At 30.3% G+C, this 24,575-nt stretch overlaps 1 protein-coding gene across 1 annotated transcript in view; it reads left to right on the top strand.

Moving 5' to 3' along the window:
* LOC129307143 (U1 small nuclear ribonucleoprotein C-like) overlaps positions 1-24,362 on the top strand; it is a 25,804-nt gene extending 1,442 nt beyond the window's left edge. The window contains exon 2 of the mRNA XM_054948024.1: positions 24,002-24,362. Coding sequence (XP_054803999.1) covers positions 24,002-24,362 — 361 coding nt within the window. The remainder of the gene's footprint in view (positions 1-24,001) is intronic.
* The last annotated feature ends 213 nt before the right edge of the window (positions 24,363-24,575 follow it).

The raw sequence follows: 24,575 nt of genomic DNA, 5'->3' as shown, positions 1-24,575 counted from the left end.
GTTAAGCTAGTAAAAGTTCTCCTTTACTAGGTCAACTATTTTACCCTTTTGAAATGTTCGGTTAATCCACCGTCATGTGATTTTCAAATTATTGCTATCCATAATGAACACTGGGGAATACATAGGGTCTTTCCATGAAATAAGAGCCCTTCAAGCTTGTAGTATTAGTAGAAAGGTTATTCTTTAATGCTTCCCCTGCTCCTCAAAAATTAGGATAATCCTGATATAGTTCTTTGATAAGGTCAAACCCAACAACTTTAGTCTGCATTGTTGTGACCAATACATGTTGATACCTAAACGCACCAGCTACTAAATTTAAAGTTTAGCCTTATGCTCAATAAGAAATCAATAAGACTATAAGAGTTCACTCTAATGGTCATGGTTTGGCTGATTTGTTGAGAATTTAAATACTTGAGGGCCTCATGATCTGAAAAGAGTATGAACTCTTTGTTCAGGAGATTGTGACTCTAATGTTGGAGAGCTCGAACAACAACATAAATTCTTTATCATAGGTAGAATAACTAAGTTCAGTATCATTAAGCTTCTTACTAAAAAAAAGTGATGGGATAGCCCTTTTAACTAAGACAGCACTAATATCGATGTTGGAAGCACCATAACTAAATTTAAACATTTGGTTAAAATAAGGAGAGCTATACGACTGGAGCTTTGGTCAACTTCTTCTTAAGCTCCTCAAAATTTTCTGAGCTTGCTCTGTTTATTGAAATTTATCTCCTTTAGTGTACTCTATAAGTGGTGTAGCAATAGAGCTAAAATTATGGATGAACCTCCTGTAGAAAGAAGCTAATTTGTGGAAAGCTTCAAGCTTCTTGAATAGATGTTGGAATGGCTAGCTATCAATGGCTGTAGCTTTGCTTGGATTAACTTGAACACCTTCTGCAATAATGATGCCACCCAAGAACACAACTTCACTGATGAGGAATGTGCGCTTCTTGAGATTAGCATAAAGCTTCTATTCTCACAAGGATTACAAAACTTGTCGTGAGTAAGAAATCATTAAAGTATACAATAATAAATTTACTAATAAAGGGTCTCAATATCTGATTCATTAGGAGCATAAACGTGTTAAGGGTATTTGTCAACCCAAAAGGCATCACATTTCACCCATACAAGCCATCTCTAATCTTAAAAGCAGTCTTCCACGCATCTCTTATCCAAATTCTGATTTGGTGGTATCCATTACGAATGTCAATTTTGAAAAAGGTAGTAGCACCATGTAAATAGTCTAGTATATCATTGAGTTGAGGTATAGAAATCGATACTTAATAGTGATAGTGTTAATAGCTCGACAATCAATGCGCATTCTCTAACTCCCCAATTCCAATCCTTTTTAGGTACTAGAAGAATAGGTACAGTATAAGAGTTGACACTTTCTTGAACTAACCCTTTCTACAATAGCTCTTTAACTTGTCGTTGGACTTTGACATATTCCTGGGACTCATTTTGTAAGCAGGCTTATTAAGAATGGCTACTCCTGGAATGAAGTCAATGGCATGATATATGTCTCGCAAGGAAAGCAACCCTGGTGGTATCTTATTAGATATCACATTTGAAAATTCAGACAATAAAGAAATGACTCTTAGTGGATTAGCAGACTTATCGTTCACTTCAACCACTAAAATGAAGCTCATCATTTGGGCTTCAGACTTTATCACTTTAAATTCCCCTCCTTGGTTATCAAAGGAAATTCCCATGAAGATTGGCTAATCTCACTGGGCGGCAAAGGTACTAGTATGAATTGGACACCATCTTTCGTGAAAGACTAAGTGTTTGCATGCCCTTTTTGCATAGCATGTTGATCTATTGCCATAGTCTCTCAAAAGAAGGTTGCATACATCTATGGGAATAATATCACACAAAATTTCATCACAATATCTATTCCTAATAGCAAAGGTCATGGGGCATTATTTATAAGCTTTTATCTTATTCCCTTTATTGAACTAATGAAGCTTGTAAGGATGTGGATGGTCTTATGTTGGAAACTTTAATTCCTCCACCATGTAGTTAGGCACTACATTTTCACAGCTTTTATTGTTAATAATGACATTACAAACTTTTCCTTGGGTCATGCAATGGGTGTGAAAAATATTACATCGTAGCTAAAGTTCTTCCTCAACTACATTAGTATGCAGACATCATCTAATAACTAATGCTTCCCATGATTTACAGGTATAACTTCTTTATCATATAGTAGATTAGTCTCATAAGACTTAGTCTCCTCCTCATCTTCTTTGAGTTCTTCATACACTTACCTTTCCCTAATGGTCACAACCCTTCGAGTAGGACAATCCATAGCAATGTGGCTAAATCCTTGGCATTTAAAGCATTTAATTACTTTAGAGCTAAATTCCTTAGTGGTAGTATTTACTGCTAGCTTACATATAGCGTCAATTTGCAACTTACTTGAGGGGTAGTCTGTTGAAAGCCTTGTAGGCATCTAAATAACCTCTGAAGGAAGTGGGCTAAAAGATGATCTCTTGGGCATCTGTTTCTCAACACATATGGCTAGATGGATTACATCATCCAAGGTTACTACTGAAGCTGGACTGGATGACTGATGATTATGTTTAAGTTTGCAAGGTATCGAACTATTGCTTGCTCCTCCTTCTCTTGAATGTCACACTTCATCATGAGTTGTTCAAATTCTTTGATATACTCTTTTATAGACAAGGACCTCTGTCGAAGATTTTACAATTGGACAAAGCTGTGGTAATGGTTTGCCAGAAATTTCCTAGTAAGCTGGTGTTTCATTTTTTTCCAAGTCTCAATCTTGTACTTCCCCTCATGTTTTCACTTTTATCTAAGGTTTTCCTACCAAATAGAGGCATGTTTCTTGAGTTTGAGGATTATCTTGACTTTATGTGCATCTACATGTTCAATAATTTAAAGCTAGTCTACGAACTCATCTGGTTGGAGTTTTTCCTTGAATTCAATAATGTCTACCTTGATGTCATTAGAATGAAATTATTATTGTCAAGGACGACGATGGTTGTTAGTAGATGATGAACTGCTACTTCCTGAATCTCCTTCTAAGTTTTCTCTGTTATTGTCTAACTCCTATGTCCTACATTTCATCTCTTCCATCTTAACTCTTGTGTCCTACATCTTATCTCTTCTATCTCCAACTCTCATGTCCTAAGTCTTGAAGGCATTTTGTTAGGAGTCAGGGCTGATAAGGAATAAATTTCTAGGGAAATTAAGGTAAACAAAAATTTTAGTGAATTTAAGGGCAAATAGGAAATGTTGGAAAGATATAGGAGGAAAATAAAAATTTGAAAGGATATGGGGACAGAATGAGAATTTTGAAAAGTAAAATAGGAGTTTCAGAAAAGTATAGGGGTAAAAATAAAAATTTTAAAAGGTATAGGGGTCAAAATGTACTTCTAGAAAAATATAGGGGTGAAAATAAAATTTATGTAAATTTAAGTAAAGTTAAAGGGTCAAAAATATTTTTTGGAAAGATTTAGGGCCAAAATGAAATTTTAAGAACTTCAAGGGTCAAAATGGAAATTTAGGGGTCAAAATGGAAATACTAAAAGGTTTAGGTTAACCTATAATTTTAGAAAATAAGACTGACTAGGCAATATGATGTGGTAGGATATGGTTGGTCTAAGCTGCCATTGATCGATTAGGATGGTGACATGGAGCAAGCATATGTAGCGTGTGGATCGGCGGTAATGATGCATTGGATTCCGGCATGGGTGTGTGAAGGTGTGTAAAGGAGTTTCTAACGACGAGTTAACTATTATTCCACATTTTTTGACCTTCTGAGCACGATGGTGTGGTTAAAATTTTGAAAAAAATGGCTGGAAAGGCAACTTCTGAGTGCGACAGTGAACTCTTTCACCAGTGTTGTCTCAAGTTTGCTTCTAAGGTGTTTTTCCGGCGATTCCCTATCTTTGAAACCTTGCTTTGATACCAAAATGGTTCAAAAACTGAATGGGAAACAAACTCTTGTTTATTGCTTTCAATCTGAGATGCTTTACAAAGGCAATGAGGGTCCTATTTATTGTGCTTAAAGAGTTACGAGAGTTAAGGAGAGATTACAAGAGTTTTATTGTGATCCATTTAATCTCATTACTTGACTTCTGTTGCTTGTTTTTTTGTTTTCCATTTCATTTAGGGTTTGAACAAGAGCAATTTTATCCTAACATTTCTTTAAGTTTATTAAGATAAAGTCTTTTTTCTTCAAGATCTGAAAGGGCAATAATGACTTCAAATAGTTTCTTCTTCGAAAAAAAAAGTCATTATTTTGGATTTGGTTAAGATCTTCTGAAGATTGCTCATCATTTTTTTATCGTATCCTATAATATTTTAACATGTGACCTGATTTGCCACATTTGTAATAGGTAATTTGTTTTTTCAGGATGTCAATATGGGGGCTGAATTCTCATTTAAGTTTTTGAGCTGGTGCATTTGGTTTAGGTTTATGTTTTGGCATGAGGTCAAAATGGTAATTCTTTTGAGGGATTATGGATTTAGGTTTATGTTTTTTACAAGATAAAAACCCAAAATTGTTAGTTAGTGAACATAAGCTATGAGATGGCTATAACTTAAGGAATGGTTTCATTAGCTTGGTTTATCCTAAGAAATTTGGAAGATTAGTTAGGAATTTTTTTTTAAAATGGTTGTTGGCTATCCTCACGAGTGTATACTCTTGTTAAAGTGAATAAGAGTCTTATATTTATGATTTGAAAGTAGTTCAGTAGATAAAGGATCACCAATGGGTTCTCCATTATGGGTAATGGGGGTCCCCCATCAGTTTCTACTTTAATGGCACCAAGAAATTTAACCATTAATGTTTTATTAAATCAAGAAGAAACCTCTTCATCAAAACTAGATAAGAATCCTGAGATAAATTAACTTCTTTTAATTAAAGGAAAATATTATTACCCAAAAGCCACAGCCCCTGACTTCTTGTTAGAAGGATCAAACTTTTAAACATTTTAGTACCAATAATATTTATAAATGGACTATAGATGGCCAAACCAAATATAACATTCTCAACACCATCTAACAACCATGGTAAGTACTGCTTGCCAAACAATCTACAACTATATTGAAGAAGTAATAGTTAACCTCCTTGTTACTGGATTTTTAAGGAAACTTAAATGATGGTGGAATAATTATGTCTTTTAGGAAAAAAAAACCAAAAACCATCTATACCTAAGGTTTTGTACTAGTGATAGTTAGGTAATTGTTGACCTTAACAAAGGACCCAATGTTTCTAGACAACAAGATTTTAAAAGTTGAGGCAAAAATCCAACAACCAAACAAAAATTGGCATATGCCTAACAAAGTTATATAAACATATCTAGTTCACATAGCATGCATGAAAATATTTATAGAATAGTAATTGAAGGCAACAAAATTGTAATAGAGTGTCATTGTATATTCAACAGGGGAGTATCACATAACACAGAGCAGGGAATATAAGAGAGCCGATAACAAATAAAAGAGATGAATAAACTCTATAAGCCAATCATACCTTTTCTTTTGCGAAAGGCATCTTGGAGTAGCCAAGTATTGAACTGTAGGCTCATGATAGCACATGTTCAGAGAAAATTCAAAATTGACTCTCATTTCAAATTTCAACACAAGTTCCTTCAATTCTAACTTTTCCAGTCCCAATATTTAATTTGTCTATTAATATATCGTCCATAAAATTACCTCTAATTCCCCGATCATCCTCTCTCCCATTGTTTGCAAGGGAAAGAAGAGCCATTCAGTATGCTCTGGAGGCTATTGGATATTTAGCATACGTAACAGAACCATATGGATCAACTAATATTTAAACCTCTTGTGGTCAAATTGTGAAAAATTACCTGAATCGATTGTTGAGCGTATGCTAGTGAAACAAAACGCAAAAACCACAAATAAGAGCCTTTCTTTCTTAGACCAACGTTCAACGAACAAGAGGGGAGAAGGCAATAATTTTCAGTTCAAAAATTTGTGCCACCAAAAAATCTCAACATTTGAACCATGAAATCCACTCATCTCCGCCTTAGGCTTTCAGCGAGTGGAGCGAATAGTGATCCGTTAGGTGTCCCAGCCACTGCACACTATTTCTCATTATTGGTAACAGGCTTTTCTGAATTACCAAGATTGCCTCCGTATCAAAGATATTGATTTCATCCGACTCTCATCTCGCTGTCATCAGTTCTCCTCTCTGCAATCCACAGCTTACCTGCTTCGTTTCCTCTTTAATCATCATTCATGCTTCGAGGATTCAGATTTAGATATCCTCTACCACCAACTCTTGGACAGAAAATAAGAAACACGTCAACCTTAAAGCTTTCGAGCCGCATTGATTGAATAAAAAACACAAGAAAATTTACCTTACAAGTTGTGGGCTTCACGGAGATATGATTCTTCTCATGCGAAATGATGATCTCAGAACCCATAAACTTCAGAAGAAGATAGTGAGGATTGAGAATCTAATGCTAATGAGTAATGAGGATTCCAAGGATGCTAGAGGCTTTTATGACAAGTAATTTAGTGACCGTTACGCCCTTTTACGTCTTCACTTGACAACAGTAATAAATCTTTTGTTGTTTTTTTTTTGAAGAACACAACGGTAATGGTCATTAAGAGATCTAAGATTATTAAAATATTCACAATGGTATGCTCTTTCTCCAAGTTTATCTTTGGTCAAAATATTCTTCATGAAACAATTTTCCTAACATTAAGGGAAAAAATAAGCAGCTAGATAAAGAGATTGCATGGAATATATTATTATTATCTCATCTAGATTTTCATATAAAGTAATGTGAACTTAAAGTTAAAAGAATAATTTATCCGTAAAATATTGCAAATCAATTGTTAGATATACTCATCAATCTTAAAAGAATTATCAAGTATCATATTTCAGCTGAAAATGTTTCTATTAGAATTGATATTGTAGTAGGGCAATTAAAAAGTACAAATGAATCTAAGCCACATTCGAAGTGTGGTAGACTAATTAGTTCTAAAGATAAAAATTCTAAAAAGAAGAAAGTAGCACAAAATAAAGGTGGCATAGATAAAGATGGCATAGTAGAGGAAGATAGTACTCTTAAAGAGTACGGAGACATAACTAGTCAGAAGACCTTAGAAGAGGTCCAAGTACCTAAAGATAATCAAGAAATTTTGATAAGTTATGTCAATATGGGAAAAAGATGAAACCGAAATAATATAGTTGTTAATAACATATTTTCATATAATGTTGTTGTGAAAATAATGAATTAAAATAAGGATCTAGAATTGAAATTGATTGAAAAACGTAGACATAGAAATGATTGGCTAAAATGGAAAGTTGCAATTCAAGCAGAGTTAAATTCACTTTCAAAACATGAAGTTTTAGACTTGGAGTTAGAATATCTAATGGTGTATAGCCAGTTGGATATAGATGGGTATTTATGCAAAAACAAAATGAGAAAAATGAAGGTGTTTGATATAAAGCACAACTAGTAACACATGGACTTTTGCAAAAACCTGGTATTGATTATGAAGAGATATATTTTCCTATGGTGGATGCAATCACTTGAAGATATCTAATTAGTCTAGCAATACATAGAAAACTTGATATGTGCCTAATGGATATTGTTATAATCTATCTATATGGCTCTTTAGATATAAAAATGTATATGAAAATCCCTGAAGGATTTAAATTGCTAGAAGCATGTAAAGATTTTTGAAAAAAATATGCAATTTGTTTGGATAAATCTTTGTATGGACTGAAACAATCTAAAAGAATGTGATATAACTGTTTCAGTGAATATTAGCTGAATGAAGGTTATAAAAATAATTCAATCTCTCCATATGGTTTTACGAAAAGAAATAAGTCAGAGTTTGTTATAATTACTATTTATGTGGATGATTTAAATATGATTGAAACTTCTGAAGAGCTCTAAATGGTAGTTGATTGCATAAAGAAACAATTTAAAATGAAAGATCTTAGAAAAACAAAATTTTGCCTTGGTTTACAAATTGAACACTTAGCAAATGAAATTTTTCTTCATCAATCAACTTGTATTGAAAAAAAATATTGAAGTAATTTTACATGGATAAAGCATATTCATTAACTACTTTGATGGTTATAAGATCTCTTAATGAGAAAAAAATTTCTTTTCACCCTTAAGAGAAAGATGAAGAACTTTTTGGTCCTGAAGAACCATACCTTAATGCTATAGGTGCACTGATGTAGCTTGTTAATTCAATAAGACCTAATATTTGCATTTGTTATAAATTTATTAGCAACATTTTGTTCTTCCCTAACAAAAAGGCATTAGGATAGAGTCAAACACTTATTTTGATATTTTTGAGAGACAATTGATATAAGATTATTTTATTCCAATGAATTTGGATCATAATTTATTGGTTATGCAGATGCAAGATTTCGATTAGATCTAGATAAAGGTAGATCACAAACGAGATATTTGTTTACTTGTGGAAGTATAGCAATATCTTGACATTTAACAAAATAAACTTTAGTTGCTACTTCATTAAATCATATAAAAATAATTGCAATTCACGAGACAAGTAGAGAACGTATTTGGCTAAGATCAGTGATCCATCATATCCAAAAAATGTGTGGTTTATTGTGGGAAAAAAATTACAACAATATTATATAAAGATAATACAGTGTGTATAGTTCAATTGAAAGGAGGATGCATCAAAAGAGATAGAACAGCATATATTTCTCCAAAAAAAAATTCACTCATAATATTTTGAAGAGTGGTAATATAGATGTTCAACAAATTTGCTCATGTGACAATCTTGTAGATTTGTTTACTAGGACACTGCTAACTTCGACATTTGAGAAGTTAGTGTATGATATTGAAATGCATAGATTTATAGACATAAGTAATGGTGTCACTAAGGGGAGTGAAGTGATATTGTTGCTAAGAGAAGAGTATGAGGAGTAAATACATGTCCTTTTCCCTTTCTAAAGTTTTGTCCTATTGAGTTTTTCTAAAAAGGTTTTTAATTAGGCAACTTTAACAAGTGTTTAAAAATATTGTATACTCTTTTTCCTTCATTAGGTTTTTATCCCATTGAGATTTTCTTAGTAAGGTTTTAATGAGGTATAATATTTATTATGGACATCCAAGGGAGAATATTATGAATATTATATGATTATACAAGCTCATAACTCCTAATGCTTAAGATTCTTCATCTACCATAACATCCAAATTCTCAAAGAATGATTTAGAATGAGTTTCTCGAGGTTAATGCCTTATAACCTCCAAATATTACATACTATGCTATTATGTCCCTATTTATTCATTTGTAATATTAATGTTAGGCTTTAATAGTTGAAGGCCTATAAATAGAGGCCATGTACAAAGCATTAGGGTTTTCAAGTGAATAAAATATACTCCCTTGTTTTCTTTTCCAGTCCTTCTTTCTTTGCTATTCTCTTTGTCTTTATTTTCATAACAGTGAAGAATATTTAATGAGTTATATATATATATATATATATATAATTTTATTTAAAAGTATCTTATAGTTCGAGGATAAAAAACTTTTAGCCCTTCAAATTTGTTTCAGTTATCGATTTGATCCCTCAAGTTTAATTTTTACCCATTTAGTCCCTTAAGTTGTCTTTAGTTATATATTTGATCCTTATTATTTAAAGAGGAGATAACATGGTTAAAATTTATTGACATAGACAAGGGAATATTGATATTAGTGATATAAATTAATAAAAAGAAGTGTAATTATTTAAATAGGAAAAAACATACTTGAAAATTCTTCAAAACAAAAGAACGAAATGTAACATGAGGGATTATATTGATAAAAATTAAACTAATTTAAGGAATAATTTATTCTCTTTTAGCTACATATACATTTAAGGTTGTCAATATAAATTATATATTAGATTAATTTGATAGTTAATTTGTGTTTTAGAACTTGAAGGACTAATATAATAATTTAAGAAGAATTAAGGGACCAAATTGATAATTAAATCAAATTTGAAGAACTAAGGGTTACATTATCCCTATAATTTGAGAAGGAGGGAGTATCTGACAAAAACTTTAGATAGATCAAATACTTATTTAAACAGTAACTTCACCTGTCAATTTTGATAATGTTTAATTGTTTGAAATACAAATACTTGTTAGATATTATTAAATTCTTGGAAAAATGACATTTAGGAACTCTATAAGAATATTAATGACAATTACAAACTTTAAATCTCAATAAATTATCTTTTATTGATTTGAGACTCACCATGGACTTTTGTAAATTCTCAACTAATTCTATAAAGATTTTCAAGTGTCTTTTATTAATTTTTCAAGCAATAGCTAAAAATCATAAGTGATTGATTTGTGATTCACAATTGACTCTCATAATTTTTCAAGCTGACATAACAAATAATCTCAACTATATTTTATAGATTTTCTAAGCAATTTATTTATAGTAGCGGCAAAAATCACAAGTAATTGGCTCGTAATTCACAATTGATTCTTGTAAATTTTCAATTAATGTTACAAATAATTCTTTTAAGTATATTTCATGATTTTTCAAGTAGTTTATCTGTATATTGAGAGAAAAAAATTGAGATTTACAATTGACTTTAGTAAATTCCCAACTGACGTTATAAATAACTCAAAATGTATTTTGTTGATTTCCAACTAACTATTTTCATTTTTTAAATTGCAAGTAAGGACCATAGTCTATTATTGAGATTTCAATATCTAAGATTTTTAATTGTCATTAATATTTTTATGAAGTCTCTAATTGTTATGTTCTCTAAATTCTTTTAGGGTTGTTGATTGACATTCTTCCTATTTCAATCAAACTAAATGATAACCTGGGTTGCACAGATACTAATACATGTATCGAATACGATACGTATCCGATATGCTGATAAATTAATTTTTAAAAATATAAGATATGACACATTTCCGATATGCATATATATATATATATATATATATTTATAAAAATACTAAAAATATTTTTAATTTAGAAAAATTTAAATTATCATACATATATTGTCCTTTATAATTATACCAAGTAAAATATAATGTTTAATTTAGTTTTTTTTATTTATACCTAATTGCCTACCACCTAGTCCTTACTAATAAGTATAGTATTAATATCACCTCTTTCTAGACCATCATAATATTACATTTCCTCATTTTTATAATTAAGAAAAATGTAATATTTATTCTTTTATTATATTTAAAACTTATTTTTTAAGGAAAATTTAGTCTATAACGGATCAAAAATTATATTAGTAATAAAAAGTTTAATATTACAAGTTTTAATAAATTTAATTTTTTTAAAAAAATATTTTTTAAGTATTGATTAACAATCTAGAAGTATTGAATATGTATTGAAAATTAAAATTTTTAAAATTAAAAAATATTTTTTCAATACTTTTTATATATGTATTGAAGAAATATTAATAAGTATCAGTATTCAATATGATACCAATACAGATATATGAAGCAATTTAAAATATCAGTGCTTCATAGATCATAATTATATGGCCCAAAACAAGAGGTTCGGAGTTCAAAAAATAAAATAGATAAAAGAAGAAAGATGATGGCCATCGCTTGTAGTTTCATTATCGGTCCCAAGATTGTGTAGCATTGCGGATCCATCTTCATTGCTTGCAAGTCGATGAACATCCTCCTAGTGCTCCATCTCTGATGACCCAAAAAAAACAAAACAAAAATCATTTAAATTGCGCTCATCATCAATTGAAATAATATAGATTTAATTAATTAGATTGTTTAAATTTACTAAAAATTAACTATCCAAATTTAAAATTTTAACTTAAATTTTTTATTTTTATTTTTAAGTTCTAGTTAAGCTATTATCTTTATTTTTTTATATTTTATTTATCAAAAATAAAAAATAAAAAATATTATTAAATCTGGACTATCTAAATATATTTGAATAATTAATTTATAAAAATATTTAATATTAAATTGCACTATTCAATATACTAAGTAGGTTGGTGATAAACATTGTGTTTATAAAAATTCTTTTTATAAATTTTTAAATAAAAAAAAAACTTTTAAATCTCAACCATCTAAACTTTAATCCGGAGGATGAAAATCTCATTCAGCACCGAATAGGCGAATACGTACTCGCGTTGTAAGTATTACAAATTAGTAAATTATTTGTTGACGTTTTGACCAGAACGATGTTATTTCTTTATAGAAAATAAAAGTTGTTATAATAAACTGATCTCTATCTCCTTTATATATAAACCCTACTCACTCTTCTTCTCCAGTTCCTCTTGTTTTCTCTGGTTTCGCAGTTTCTGACTGATCTACTTCATATTATATCGATCCATTTAGAAGATTATCTTTATACTAATATTATAAACAAAAAATGTTAGGTATTTTTATCGAATTTCAATCTTAATAAAGTAGTTAATTATCTTTATACTAATATTATATGTCCATATTTACTATTATTTAATAAAATGTTTCACTTAAAAAAACACAATGATTACACTTTAAAACATTAAACCCTTCAAAAAATGCATTATATTTTTGAACAAATGGAGTGGCAAATACACTCTTCATAGAGATAATTAGTGTCGCTTATGCTCAAACTTTCTATGACGCTCATGATATTGTAAATTTTATTTTGTTCTTGAATTCTATGTTGATTTTCAGAATTGAAATATTAGAAATATACGAATTTCATAAATAATTACATGATTTAATTATATATTTATTAAGATATTATTAAAGAAGCACATTTTTTATGCTTCCCATGAAAGACAAATGAATATACAAAATTACACTATTGTCTTACTTGGATTGTGTGCATTTCATCTCAACTGTCAATATAATTAGGAAAGTGCGTATTTTTTATTTTAAAATTATATTTAAATATTTTTAATTTAAATAAAGCATAACATAAATTACATCGATTTTTTTTAAAATTATTTAAAAACATTTAACTTGAAAATATTAAAAAAATTACGACCTATATTCTTGAATATGATCCATATAATCATACTCAACTAGCTATCACATACACACACTCTCTCTAAAAAGACTTGTAAATATATTTTAACTTTTTTTCCTAAATTACAATTATTTTTCAGAATTTTTCTCTAATAAATGGTTCGCGTTCTGCAATTATAACGGCTTACTTTTTGGGCCGGAACGCAACATTGCTTGTTGCTTCATGGTCTCAAGAAGGCGTGAGTATTATTTGTTGTTCATCTGAGCACAAATGTAAAGGCTGTTTAAAATTATTTTTATTTTATTGTTTTGAGAATTAATGTTTTATAAAAAAATATGTTAAAATAAAAAAAATAATAAAAATAGATGTTTTTCTTACTCTCTCTTATTCTCTAGAATAATAATTCCAAAATATCTAAAAATTGTTTCTATTTTTTTGTTCTTTGAAACAATATTTTATTTTTTATTTTCTAAATCACTTTTTAAAAACACGTTATCAAACAAATTTTTTGTTCTTTTGTTTTAAGAAATAAAAAACTGTTCTCAAAATAAGTTGCCAAATAAGCTTGTAACATTTCTTTGTTTTTGTTTTTTGGTTTTTTGATAAGAAAAGACAAAACCAATAGCATTGTGTACACCAGCACCTTCCTTCAAGATAATATCCCTTAAAGCATTGAAATGTATCATTTCTTGTTCATAATAAAGATTCATGCAAGCTCATATCTATCAACTCTATAAAAACCCCACTCACTCGCCTTCTTCCCCGATTAATTACTCTATCATCCTCTCTCATCATTTTGATGTTTCTGGGATCATGATATTGAGTCCATTCAGATTTCCATGGAGATCCAGGAAAAGAGCAAGAAAGAGCGAAAAGATCTCAGTGGGAGACTCTGCTGTTGCTGATCCCAAGCAACAAATTAAGTTCTTGAAATGATTACAGTACCAACATCGAAAAGCTGTGTGATTCCAAGAGAGAAGAAGAAGGCTTACTGATGAGGTGCCTCTGGGAGAAGAAGAAACAAAGATAATAACAAGGAGGATGAAGAGGACGAAGCTTGAAGCCTTTCACGAGTAGTGTTCGTTTTCAAATTCTATGAGAATTATTATATCAATAACAACAGATACTCCTTGTATATCTACTTTCACTTTGGTCCTACGTACAAGTCATCTTTTAACTAAAATTTATAGTCATTTTTATAAGTCAGTTTATATAAAAATGTGGATAATTAATTATTTTCTTTATTAAATTTATCTTTTCACAATTTTTAATGCATAGTGAGTGAAAAGATATACGGGATAAATTATTTTTAAATATAAATTTCATTGTCGATGTGAAAATAAGGTTGGTAGATGATCTATAAGTACCTCTATAAGTAATATTTAAGCCTGGAGATATGCTCAAGTCTTGGTGATCTTCTTAAGATCCAACTCCCATCAACTTTTTTATATACAAAAAAAAAATTAAATTGGGAAATTTCCTTTTGTTTTAAACAACATCAATATCTAACTCTCAAATAGGATTGGAGGCAGTATAATCTAAAAAGAAAATTGTATAGTTCATAGGAAAAATGAAAATATGGATTTTGTAAAAATATTAATCATAAATGAAGACCTTAAGTGTTTAAACATCAGGGAAGGACCATTGTTTCTATTTGTAATTAAAACATTTCTAATTACTAAAATAACTAATCGAAGGTCACCTATAAATTTAACAAAAGTTGATTGTAAATTTAAGGAAGATTACTTGTGAATATAATCATTACTACAAAAAGGCAATTCCACTACCTTAATTCATGTTACATTTTGCAAATGGGATTTAAAAAGAATACAATCCACGTCATCCAAATGAAAAGAGAATGTGAATCAAAAAAATTTATTTTTTTCTAATTTTAATAAGTCACATCCCCCTCCTATCTAGAGGGACATGGCTTTGTCAGAATCCATGTCCCTTAGAGAGGAGGGAGACATGGATTCTACAAAATCCATGTGGATTTTAACAGAACCCATAGAATACTTAGAGGGCTTGAGCTAGCCTTTCAAGGTAAAGTAGGTCATATCTGTGCAAGTACAAACATCTTAGCTTCACTCTAGCAATAATTTCCTAAAGCATACTTCATTATTTCGCTAAACTCTTAGAAAGTATAAAGCTTGCAACCAAAACAAGAAAATCCCAAATTCAAGGAGAAACATAAGATATAGCTACTAAATAAAAACAAGTGGTTCAACCCCAATTGATTATAGGAAGTATCGAGCTAAAAGACTTGAACTCATTAAGTAAACTTAAAATGAAAGTTAAGCTTGCTTTTATACCTAAAAGGAAACTTCATCAACCAACAATAACATTCAATGCATTACAAGGTCATATTAAAGACTTGCTTTTTGGGAAGCAAGGACTAATTTACACTAACATTTTGGTTGCATCTGTGTGTACGAGGAAATTAAGGGAGGGGAAATTAAATGCAAGGGTGCCTGTTGGTGGGAACTTCAATTTTGTAGATAACTTCTTCATCTTCATCAACTTCTTCTTCCAAGTGCTTTTCTTTTTTGGCAATTGCTTTCTCAATAGCCTATCACAATCATATTGTACCCGTTAGATGAATCAAATTTCTATCAAAACTAGAAAGTTTTTAATTAGTCAAGGAGCTTACGATGTTGTCAAGCTTGATTCCAAAACTGAAGCACAGGTCTTCAAATTATGCAGAAGCCATGTAGATTCTAATAGAATCCACGTCCCCCTCCTTTTAGGGATGTCGCTTCTACAGAAGTGGATTCTAACAGAATCCACGTCCCCTTCCTTTCAAGGAACGTGGCTTCTGCAGAAGCCACCTCCCCCTGAGAGGAGGGTGATGTATAAGCTTTTTTAGCCCCGCGCCGCCTATTTTTTCAAAAGCCATACTCATTGTTTGCTGCCTCTTGTCTCTCTCAACTCAGCCTCATCTCTCAATTGCTCTGCCTCTCTTCTCTCTTAGCCTTTTAGCTACTTTGCCTCTCATCTTTCTCAGCTCATCACTGTCTCTGTCTCTGAGCTTCGTCCCTCACTCTCTGTCTTTATTTTGTCTTCTAGCTTCCTTGCTATCTCTCATCTCTTATCTTCATCCTCGTCTTTCATAGCTCAGCTCATTGCCTTTCGTCTTTGTCCTCTCTCGGTTACTTTATGTCAACAAAGGCCTAGCACTCATAAAGCCCAGCTTAGTGTCTCTTCTCGCTACCCCTCTCCTTTCCTCTTCTCTATTGAACAACAAAGCCTCATATATATATTGTTTCTTTCTTTCTTGGTTTTTTTTTGAAGTTATCTCCATTGTGTCTTTCTAATCCATTTTCAATTTATTTTCTCACATTGTGTCTTTTTTTCACCATAAAATGCTTAGCTGTGAAGAGTTTAAAGTTATGCTTGTGGTATTTTACAATCTTTGTTAAACAAGGGATAATTTTTGCTAAGATAGACTTAATGCAGCTAAACCCATTAAAAGACTAAGGGATGGGAAACTATAAAAATATACTATAAGGATTAAGGACTAAAAAAACCTAATTAAAGTTAAAAAAACTTTAGATGAAGGATAAAAATAATAGACGGAGTAGCATAAAATTAAAGGTTTAATGGTTTGTGTTTTTTGCTGGAGAGGTGAGGAGTTTGATAAATACATTCAATCCAATTAAAATATATATATATATAATTGTCATAGATAGAGAATAAGTATCTTTTCATATAAGTCTTCTAAAAATCTTTTATATATATATATATATATATATATTTAATTTTATATTATATACAATTTCCAAACCAAGAATATGCATCTATTGGTTTATAATTGCTGTAATTTTAGGATGTTTAATTTTTAAGGGGAGGCTTTACTAATTTTTTTAATTTAGAAATTGAACTTGGATAAGCTTAAAGTTTGATATTTTCTAGCTTTAATAGGTAAATATTTATTTAATTGCTTGTTAGTTCTATTAATTTTTGTTGTTGTAATTTTAGGGTGTTCAATCTTTAAAGGAAAACTCTATCAATTTTCTTTTAGAAATGAATCAAATTGAAGCACAAGTAAGGCAATGAATTGTTAATTTGATAGACTTTATGATGATTGGTTAGGTAAAAATAGAATGAAGCGTGAGTACATAATATTGTCTTTGATGATTTCATGACTAAAACAACCAGGAAACAATATTGAGATCTACTTGGCTCCTTTGATTGAGGACTTGAAAATGTTGTGGGAGAAAGGTTTAGATGTATTGGATACTTATAAACAAGAACACTTCAAGTTGCGTACTATGATTTTTACAACAATAAATAACTTTATTGCATATGAAAACTTGTCAGGATATAATATAAGAGGCCATAATGCATGTTCTATATGTGAAGAAGGCACACATTACCACTAACTTAAGCATGGAAGAAAAATAGTTTACCTTGGTCATCAAAGATTTCTTGATCAGTGCCGTTATTATTGCAGATTGAAGAAGGCTTTTAATGGTTTGTAAGAGTACGAAATGGCTCTAAAGGCTCTAAAGTGAGAAGAATGTGTGAAAAAAAAGGTTCATTTTTTTATCTTCTATATTGGCAGAGTTTAAATGTGAGGTATAGTCATGATGTAATGCATGTGGAGAAAAATATGTGTGATAGTCTTATTGGTACACTTTTGCACATAAGTGGTAAGACTAAGGATGGAATAAATGTCAAACTAGATTTAGCTAACATGGACATAAAAAAACACTTACATCCATAACAAAAAGAGGGGAAGAAAGTTTATTTACCCCCAGCGGTGCACACATTATCTAAAGAGGAGAAAAGAAGTTTATGTGAATGTTTACATGCTATTAAGGTGTCACAAGAGCATTTTTCTAATGTTAGAAGATTTGTCTCGATGAGTGATTTGAAGTTACTAGGCATGAAGTCTCATGATTACCATGTGTTGATCCAGTAAGTTTTACCAATGGTTATTCAAGGGATTATGAAAGATGACATGAGATGTACTATAACTAAATTGTGTATGTTCTTCAATGCTATATGTAACAAAGTCACAGATCCAAATAAGTTGGATGAATTAGAAAAATATTATTTTATGCTAATTACTTTGCTCCAACATTTTTTGATATTATGGTGCATTTAATAATTCATTGGGTTAGGGAATGAGGACTTTGCTATCCTGTTTATCTAAGATGAATGTACCTATTCAAGCAATACATAAAAATCTTAAAAGGGTATTCTAAGAACCCATACAAGCTTGAAGCATCAATTGTTGAAAGATATATAGTGGAAGAGGCTGTTGAATTTTGTACATTATATCTAAAAGGATTGAAGGTCATTAGAGTCCCTCAAACTCAGCATAAAAGGATAAGATTTGCTGATAAGGGAACACAAGAGGTCAGAGTGAAGTATATATCTCATGAAGAAATCTTGTAAGCATATATGTACATCTTAAATAACATGAAAAAAGTTCAATCATATTTAGATGCTCATAGAAATTTGTTGAAAGACAAATACCCAATAAAGAATGAAATGTAGCTGGCTAATGAGCACAACAAGACTTGCAAAAGATGGTTCAAAGAAAAGGTTATGAATGAGACTAGTATGTCTGACACAATAATATAGTTAGTTGAAAGACCTCATTTTCAGGTTGTGTGTTGGGGTGGGTATGATATAAATGAATATTTCCTTTATATCAAAGCCTAAGATGATAAAAGTACCATGCAAAATAGTGGGATAATAGTAGAAGCTGAAGCTCAACATTTTTTCAGTTTAAAAGATAATAACCCATTATTAGCTTACATAGACTATTATGGAGTGGTTGATGAGATATGGAAAGTGAACTATACTAAATTTAAAGTACTTATTTTCAAATGCAAGTGGGTTCACTTTAATGCTATTGAAGTATAAAAGGAATTTGTATTTATTTTTATTTATCTCAAGAGGCTTGGTTTTAAACAAGAGCCTTTTATTTTAGCAAGTCAAGCAAAACAAGCTTTTTATATCACTGATCCAACGAATAAATAACATTCTATTGTACTACAAGGCAAAAAACAAATTATTAATATGCAGGATGATGACTCAACTTTTAACCTTAATAAAACCCTGCCTTTTCCTACAAATCTACCTAGATCAACTGAAGTAGATTTGGTTAATGATGAATATACAGTTAGAGATTATCATTATAAAGGAATTTAGAAGAATGAATAAAGTAAGAATTAATTAGTAAAATATTGAAGTAATTGATTTTTTATATTCATATATTTATTTCATTTATTTATTTCTATATATTTAATTATAATGTAAGTTATTTACCTGTATTCTTTTTTGATCTTAACAAGCACATAAAGGGTTCTAGTGAAGATGTAGTTGACACGTCCAATGCAACTTATAAAAAAAGAGGTAGAGGAAGTACAAAATTGAAAGAGCTGGCTTTACATTAAGGCACTACAAAGAAAGTGCATTTAGAGTTTGGTGGTGGTAAAAGACCACTTGGTTCAAAAAGGAACAAGTTTGTAAGTTACATAAATCTCATAGCTCGGAATAAAATTGGCATCTTGTATCCTAGTTGGCAAGAAGTACTAGAAGCTACAAAGGACATGATTTGGAGTGATTTTTTGGCATGCATATTTTTCTATTTTTTATTGTTTTAATTATATTAGATACTATTATTTTACTTCATAATTATGACACATTGTAGCTTACTTATGATATGTCTCCTACTTATGAGATGAAGAAGCATTAGCTTCAACAAGTAAGTGATTGATGGAAAGATTTCAAGTCATCCCTTTCTAAGGAATACATTTAAGGAGCAAAGAAGAACAATAATCCATGTTTGGAATATAATTTCATTGATGAAGACACTTGGAGATAATTTGTGAGATCAAGAGATAATCCTATATTTCAGGTAAATTTTGATATAATTAATAACTGACTTGGTTTATTTTTATTTAGTTTACATTTAACTTACTTTATTTTTATTTCATTATAGGAATTAAGTGCTGCAAATAAAGAGAGACAGTCTAAAAATAAATATCAACATTATTTGTCTCGGGAGGGATATAAAAAGTTGGACCAAAAACTTAAGGAAGTTGATTTGAAGCAATTGGAGAAAGCTACAAGATATGACCCCAGTATTGTTGTTCATCCCCCAGCTCCTCCAACTCGTCAAATAAAATGGAAAGAGGCTAGAATCAAGAAAGGCCAATATATTACTCCGGAAGTTACTAAAATTGCTCAATAGATTGTAAGTAATTATACTAAATAGATTAAATCAAATTTTAGATTTTGTATCCTTTAAGAAAAATTCATTAATTTTATATTGCATGATTCACTTAAGGAATAAGCTTTCTAAGGTTTATTTCAATCCATTGGAAGAATGGATATCTTGGCATCAACAATTAGAATGCCAGATTATTTTGTTCATATTAGGGGGTAGGAAAAGGAGTTGGTTTGAAGGAGTATTTTGAACCAATTCCATGAGGCTCATCAGGAGTTGTATCAAGAGCTAAGCTTGATGGCCTTCTGGTAAAGGCTAGAGATGAAGTTGCTCGAAAGTATGAACAGGATAATTTGATGCTCTATGAGCAGATTCTTCAAAAGGTTAGATCTATGGTCACTAATATAAGAAGCACATAGGACATTGGGCAGCAGGAACCCCAGGTTTTCATTACTTTTAATTAGTTTAATATTCAGTTTTGTCTATTTTTTTAATTTTCTTTCATTGGGTTTACTTATTGCTCCAAACTTCTCCCATGCTTCAAAGCACCAAAGATAGCTATAATCCACTAGAAATAGCACTACATGCCTCTAGTCCCTTAGTAGAGGAGGAACAATTTTGTTTTCTTTATTTGAATAATCCTTGAAAGCAAATTGTTAGTTTAGCATGGCTATATATGCTTGTAGAAACAATCTATAACATGAATGTTTTAGATGATCAAGTGAAGGTGACAGTTAAAGTTGTTCTTGAGTGAATGTGAATGTACCATTCCCCACCAATGAGGTTGGAAAATTAGGCAAAGCACTGGGACAATTCGTTTTATGACTTAAAAGACTTATTGACACAGAGATGACAATTTCAATGGTAGAAAAAAAACTCTTCATTATTCCTTGATTTGCTCTTTTGATTACTTATATAACTTTTATTCATTTCATGTTTCATTAGGATTTTGATGATGCTGAGGACTACTCTACTTTAATTTACTACAATTACATGAATTTTTAAGGCAATAACAAAGCCTATCAATTTGGCAATGCCTAAAGGAATTATGGGTATATACAAGTCATATCTTTTTGCAATGGACAAGAAAGACATCTTGGAATTCTTATTGATGAATGAGTTGGATATCTTATGGACTATGTTATCTATCTTATAATTTTATTATCTATATTCTATCTCATTTTCATCTATTTTAATTTATATGCAATAATTTTTATATCATTCTATTAATAGGTTTCTCAGTAATCTTTGCACTGGACCACGGAAAGATCAATTTGGATTTTTGTGTCCAGCTTTTTTGACATCAACTCACAACAATATCAATGATAGGATGAGATTCATGGGTAATACTATTTTAGAAATAAAATTGTCATATTATCTGGCCTCAATTCTTGAAGGGCAAGTTCTTTTATATATATATATATATATATATATTTAGTTTGATAATTTTTTTATGCTTTTATGTACTGATTTCATTTGTCTCTTTGTAGTTACCATTCATCCATTTGTGTTGTATGCCTGTATTTGCACAAGAGCTATTAGTTTTATTCTATGGGCAAGCAACCAAGTGTTGAAACTAAAAATATATTCAACATGTAAGTTAAGATTATTTTTATAAATATTAGATATTTATTTTATTTTAATATTTTATATTTTATTTAAATTTCATGATAGGGTATTTAAATTTCATGATAGACCATTGAAGATATATTACATGATCAGGGGAAAGCACCGCCCAATAAAAAATATATCTCAAAAAAATTCCTCACCAACTTAAATTTTTTCAAACATAAGTAATTTCAATTCAATACTTTTTATCCACAACTTTTTCACATATATTTTTGTTTATACTTATTGTTCAATTTTAATTTTCAGTGCCATCATCAGATAGAGAGTATAGAGTGTGGATATTATATTATTTGTTATATGTATGAAATTATTCAATTCGAAACTAACGAAAATTTACACATGGTAAGTTACATTATTATTTATTTTAATAATACCAGTTTTGTGAGGCTTTAGAATTTGGATATCTAATGAACATTTGATGAAAATTTACAGTTTTTTGACAATGAGTACTCCTATACTAGTGAAGACATAATTGACATTCGAAATAATTTAGCAAGTTATCTTCTTTAAGAGCTATTTATATAGTGATTTTATAGTTTGTCCATTAAGTTAGAATTTTAGCAAAAATAATGGAAAGTTAGAAGGATATAAACACTAATGTGTTTAAGTAATTTGTTAAAATTTGGTTGTAAATATTGACACTTGAATAGGTGATAATAGTTTTATTGTTCCAATGCATTTGGTATATTTTGTTGTGATACTGTATAAATGGCTATGAATGAGTTGCTATTTGTTGGACTTTTGCTATAAGAATTGACTATTTTTGTGGCATATTTTAGCAAATTTTATTTTGGTTGTCAAGCAAATGTAAATTGTATATTAAAAAAATTACAAAAACTATATCACATTATTAAAAGAGAGACATAATACAAAACAAACCATGTCACTCCTATTTAAAGAAGGACGTGGTTCATCAATGTAGCCACTATAGGATGAGAAACCATGTCCTCCAATTGATTTAGGAATAATTAATGTTATTTATATCTATTTACAACTTATGTTCCATATCTATGATAAGTGATACTCCTTAAATTCACAACCAACTTGCCTTAAATTATAAATCATGCATAAATTCACGAGACTATCTATTCCCTTACAACTAAATTTTTAAAAATTTACTATTTACTATTAACCTTAAATTTTTTACAAGTAATTATCCTTAAATTCATAAGTGACAATATACAAATCCATAAAATTATCAATATAATCCATTCACAATTGAATTTTCATTGATTATCACAAGTAACATTACTCAAATTCATAACTAACTTTATTTAAATTCATGAGTCACATTCTATTAGTTATTTTAATAATTATTTATTTTTTACTTACAGATAAAGACTACTTGCTACGTCCCTATATATAAAGGTGTTTTTAACTAAATCTTGGATATTAATAAAAGTGTGTTATTTAATTGAAATCACATTCAATCACAATAATTTTCAAATTTTGCCCATAATAATGTCAATTAATATCATGGTAGTGGTGAGTAAAGTATACAATTAATATCTTTTCTCTTTTTTCTAGATAAGAACAAAATTTTTTAATTATTTAAAAATATCATAATACTTTTTATATTTAAAGACAAAATAAACTTTTAGAAAACATCTCAGATATAAGAACAGAGAAAATATGGTGGGCCTTCCATAACATTTCAATTTCAATAATTTGATATATTCAATTGTGATTAATGACTTCACAAAATTTGTAATTGTCACATCCCTTTGTTCATAATTAAGTTAATTATGAATATGTCTCCTCTTAAGTTTAAAATTTGATGATATCTAATTTTCATTAAATAATCCTAGAACTTGATAGGCAAGTATAGCATCACAAAGCGGTGGCACTCATTTCAACTATCTCTGCAACATTCAAAACCTGAGACAGCCGGCCTCACTAGTCTTGATAATCCGCACCGTCATCAATGTACGTGAATGCATTCTTACAGTCCCAAAGTCACCAAAACTTCAATTTTAAGTCCTACTCACTTCCAATTCATTTATTTCAGTTAAGAATCAGATCATCATGCATGGAAACAAACGTATTCAATTTCCATTTAACAGCAATAAATCCTCGTACAGATCATCATCACTCGGTCGTTCTACACTCTTCTTTTTCTCCCCTATATATAATCCCTCTCAACATTATATCACTGAGAAAATTAAGTCCATTCCAAATGGGTTTTGAAAGGTCCAAAACACCGCTGGTTTTATTGAGTCTTTTGCTTTTTCTCTGTTTGGTCAGTGCTCGCCAGCTGAAGAACAACAGAAAAGTGGAAGATAAACAAGGAGAAGCAAGTAATGATCATCAAGTAGCAGAGAATCATGCAGATGCAGCATCGTCGTCATCAAGTGAGAAGAAGATTGATGAAGCAAATCAGGTGGATTATGGTGGAGATGTGATGAATCCTGATCAACAACCCCCTTCTCCATTTCCTCCATTTCCACCATCAATTCCTGGGATTCCTGGATTACCAGTTCCATACCCTGTTCCTGTTCCTGTTCCTACTACTCCTATTCCTATTCCTGTTCCTACAATTCCTATTCCTCCACTCCCTCCTATTCCTGGTATTCCTGGCTTTCCTGTTCCTCCTCCTCCTGTGTAACTTCCTTTCGAATTTAGGTCTTCTCCATTATCTTTTCTTTGTTTCTCTAGTTAAGGTACTAAAATACTCAAACTTTTTTTTAAGAGCTTTTGATATCTTTAAATTAACAATCATGCATAAGAACTCATTAACGTTATAAAAGAGATCAACTTTCCTCAATTCGCAAGTCTTATGACTTTGAATGTTATAGAACTTAATTAACGAATTAGGAAA

The sequence above is a fragment of the Prosopis cineraria genome, unplaced genomic scaffold (genome assembly GCF_029017545.1).
Source record: "Prosopis cineraria cultivar Desert tree isolate PC_DT_omini unplaced genomic scaffold, ASM2901754v1 PC3, whole genome shotgun sequence".
NCBI classification, from domain to species: domain Eukaryota; kingdom Viridiplantae; phylum Streptophyta; class Magnoliopsida; order Fabales; family Fabaceae; genus Prosopis; species Prosopis cineraria.
This window is presented reverse-complemented; position numbering and strand designations above follow the sequence as displayed.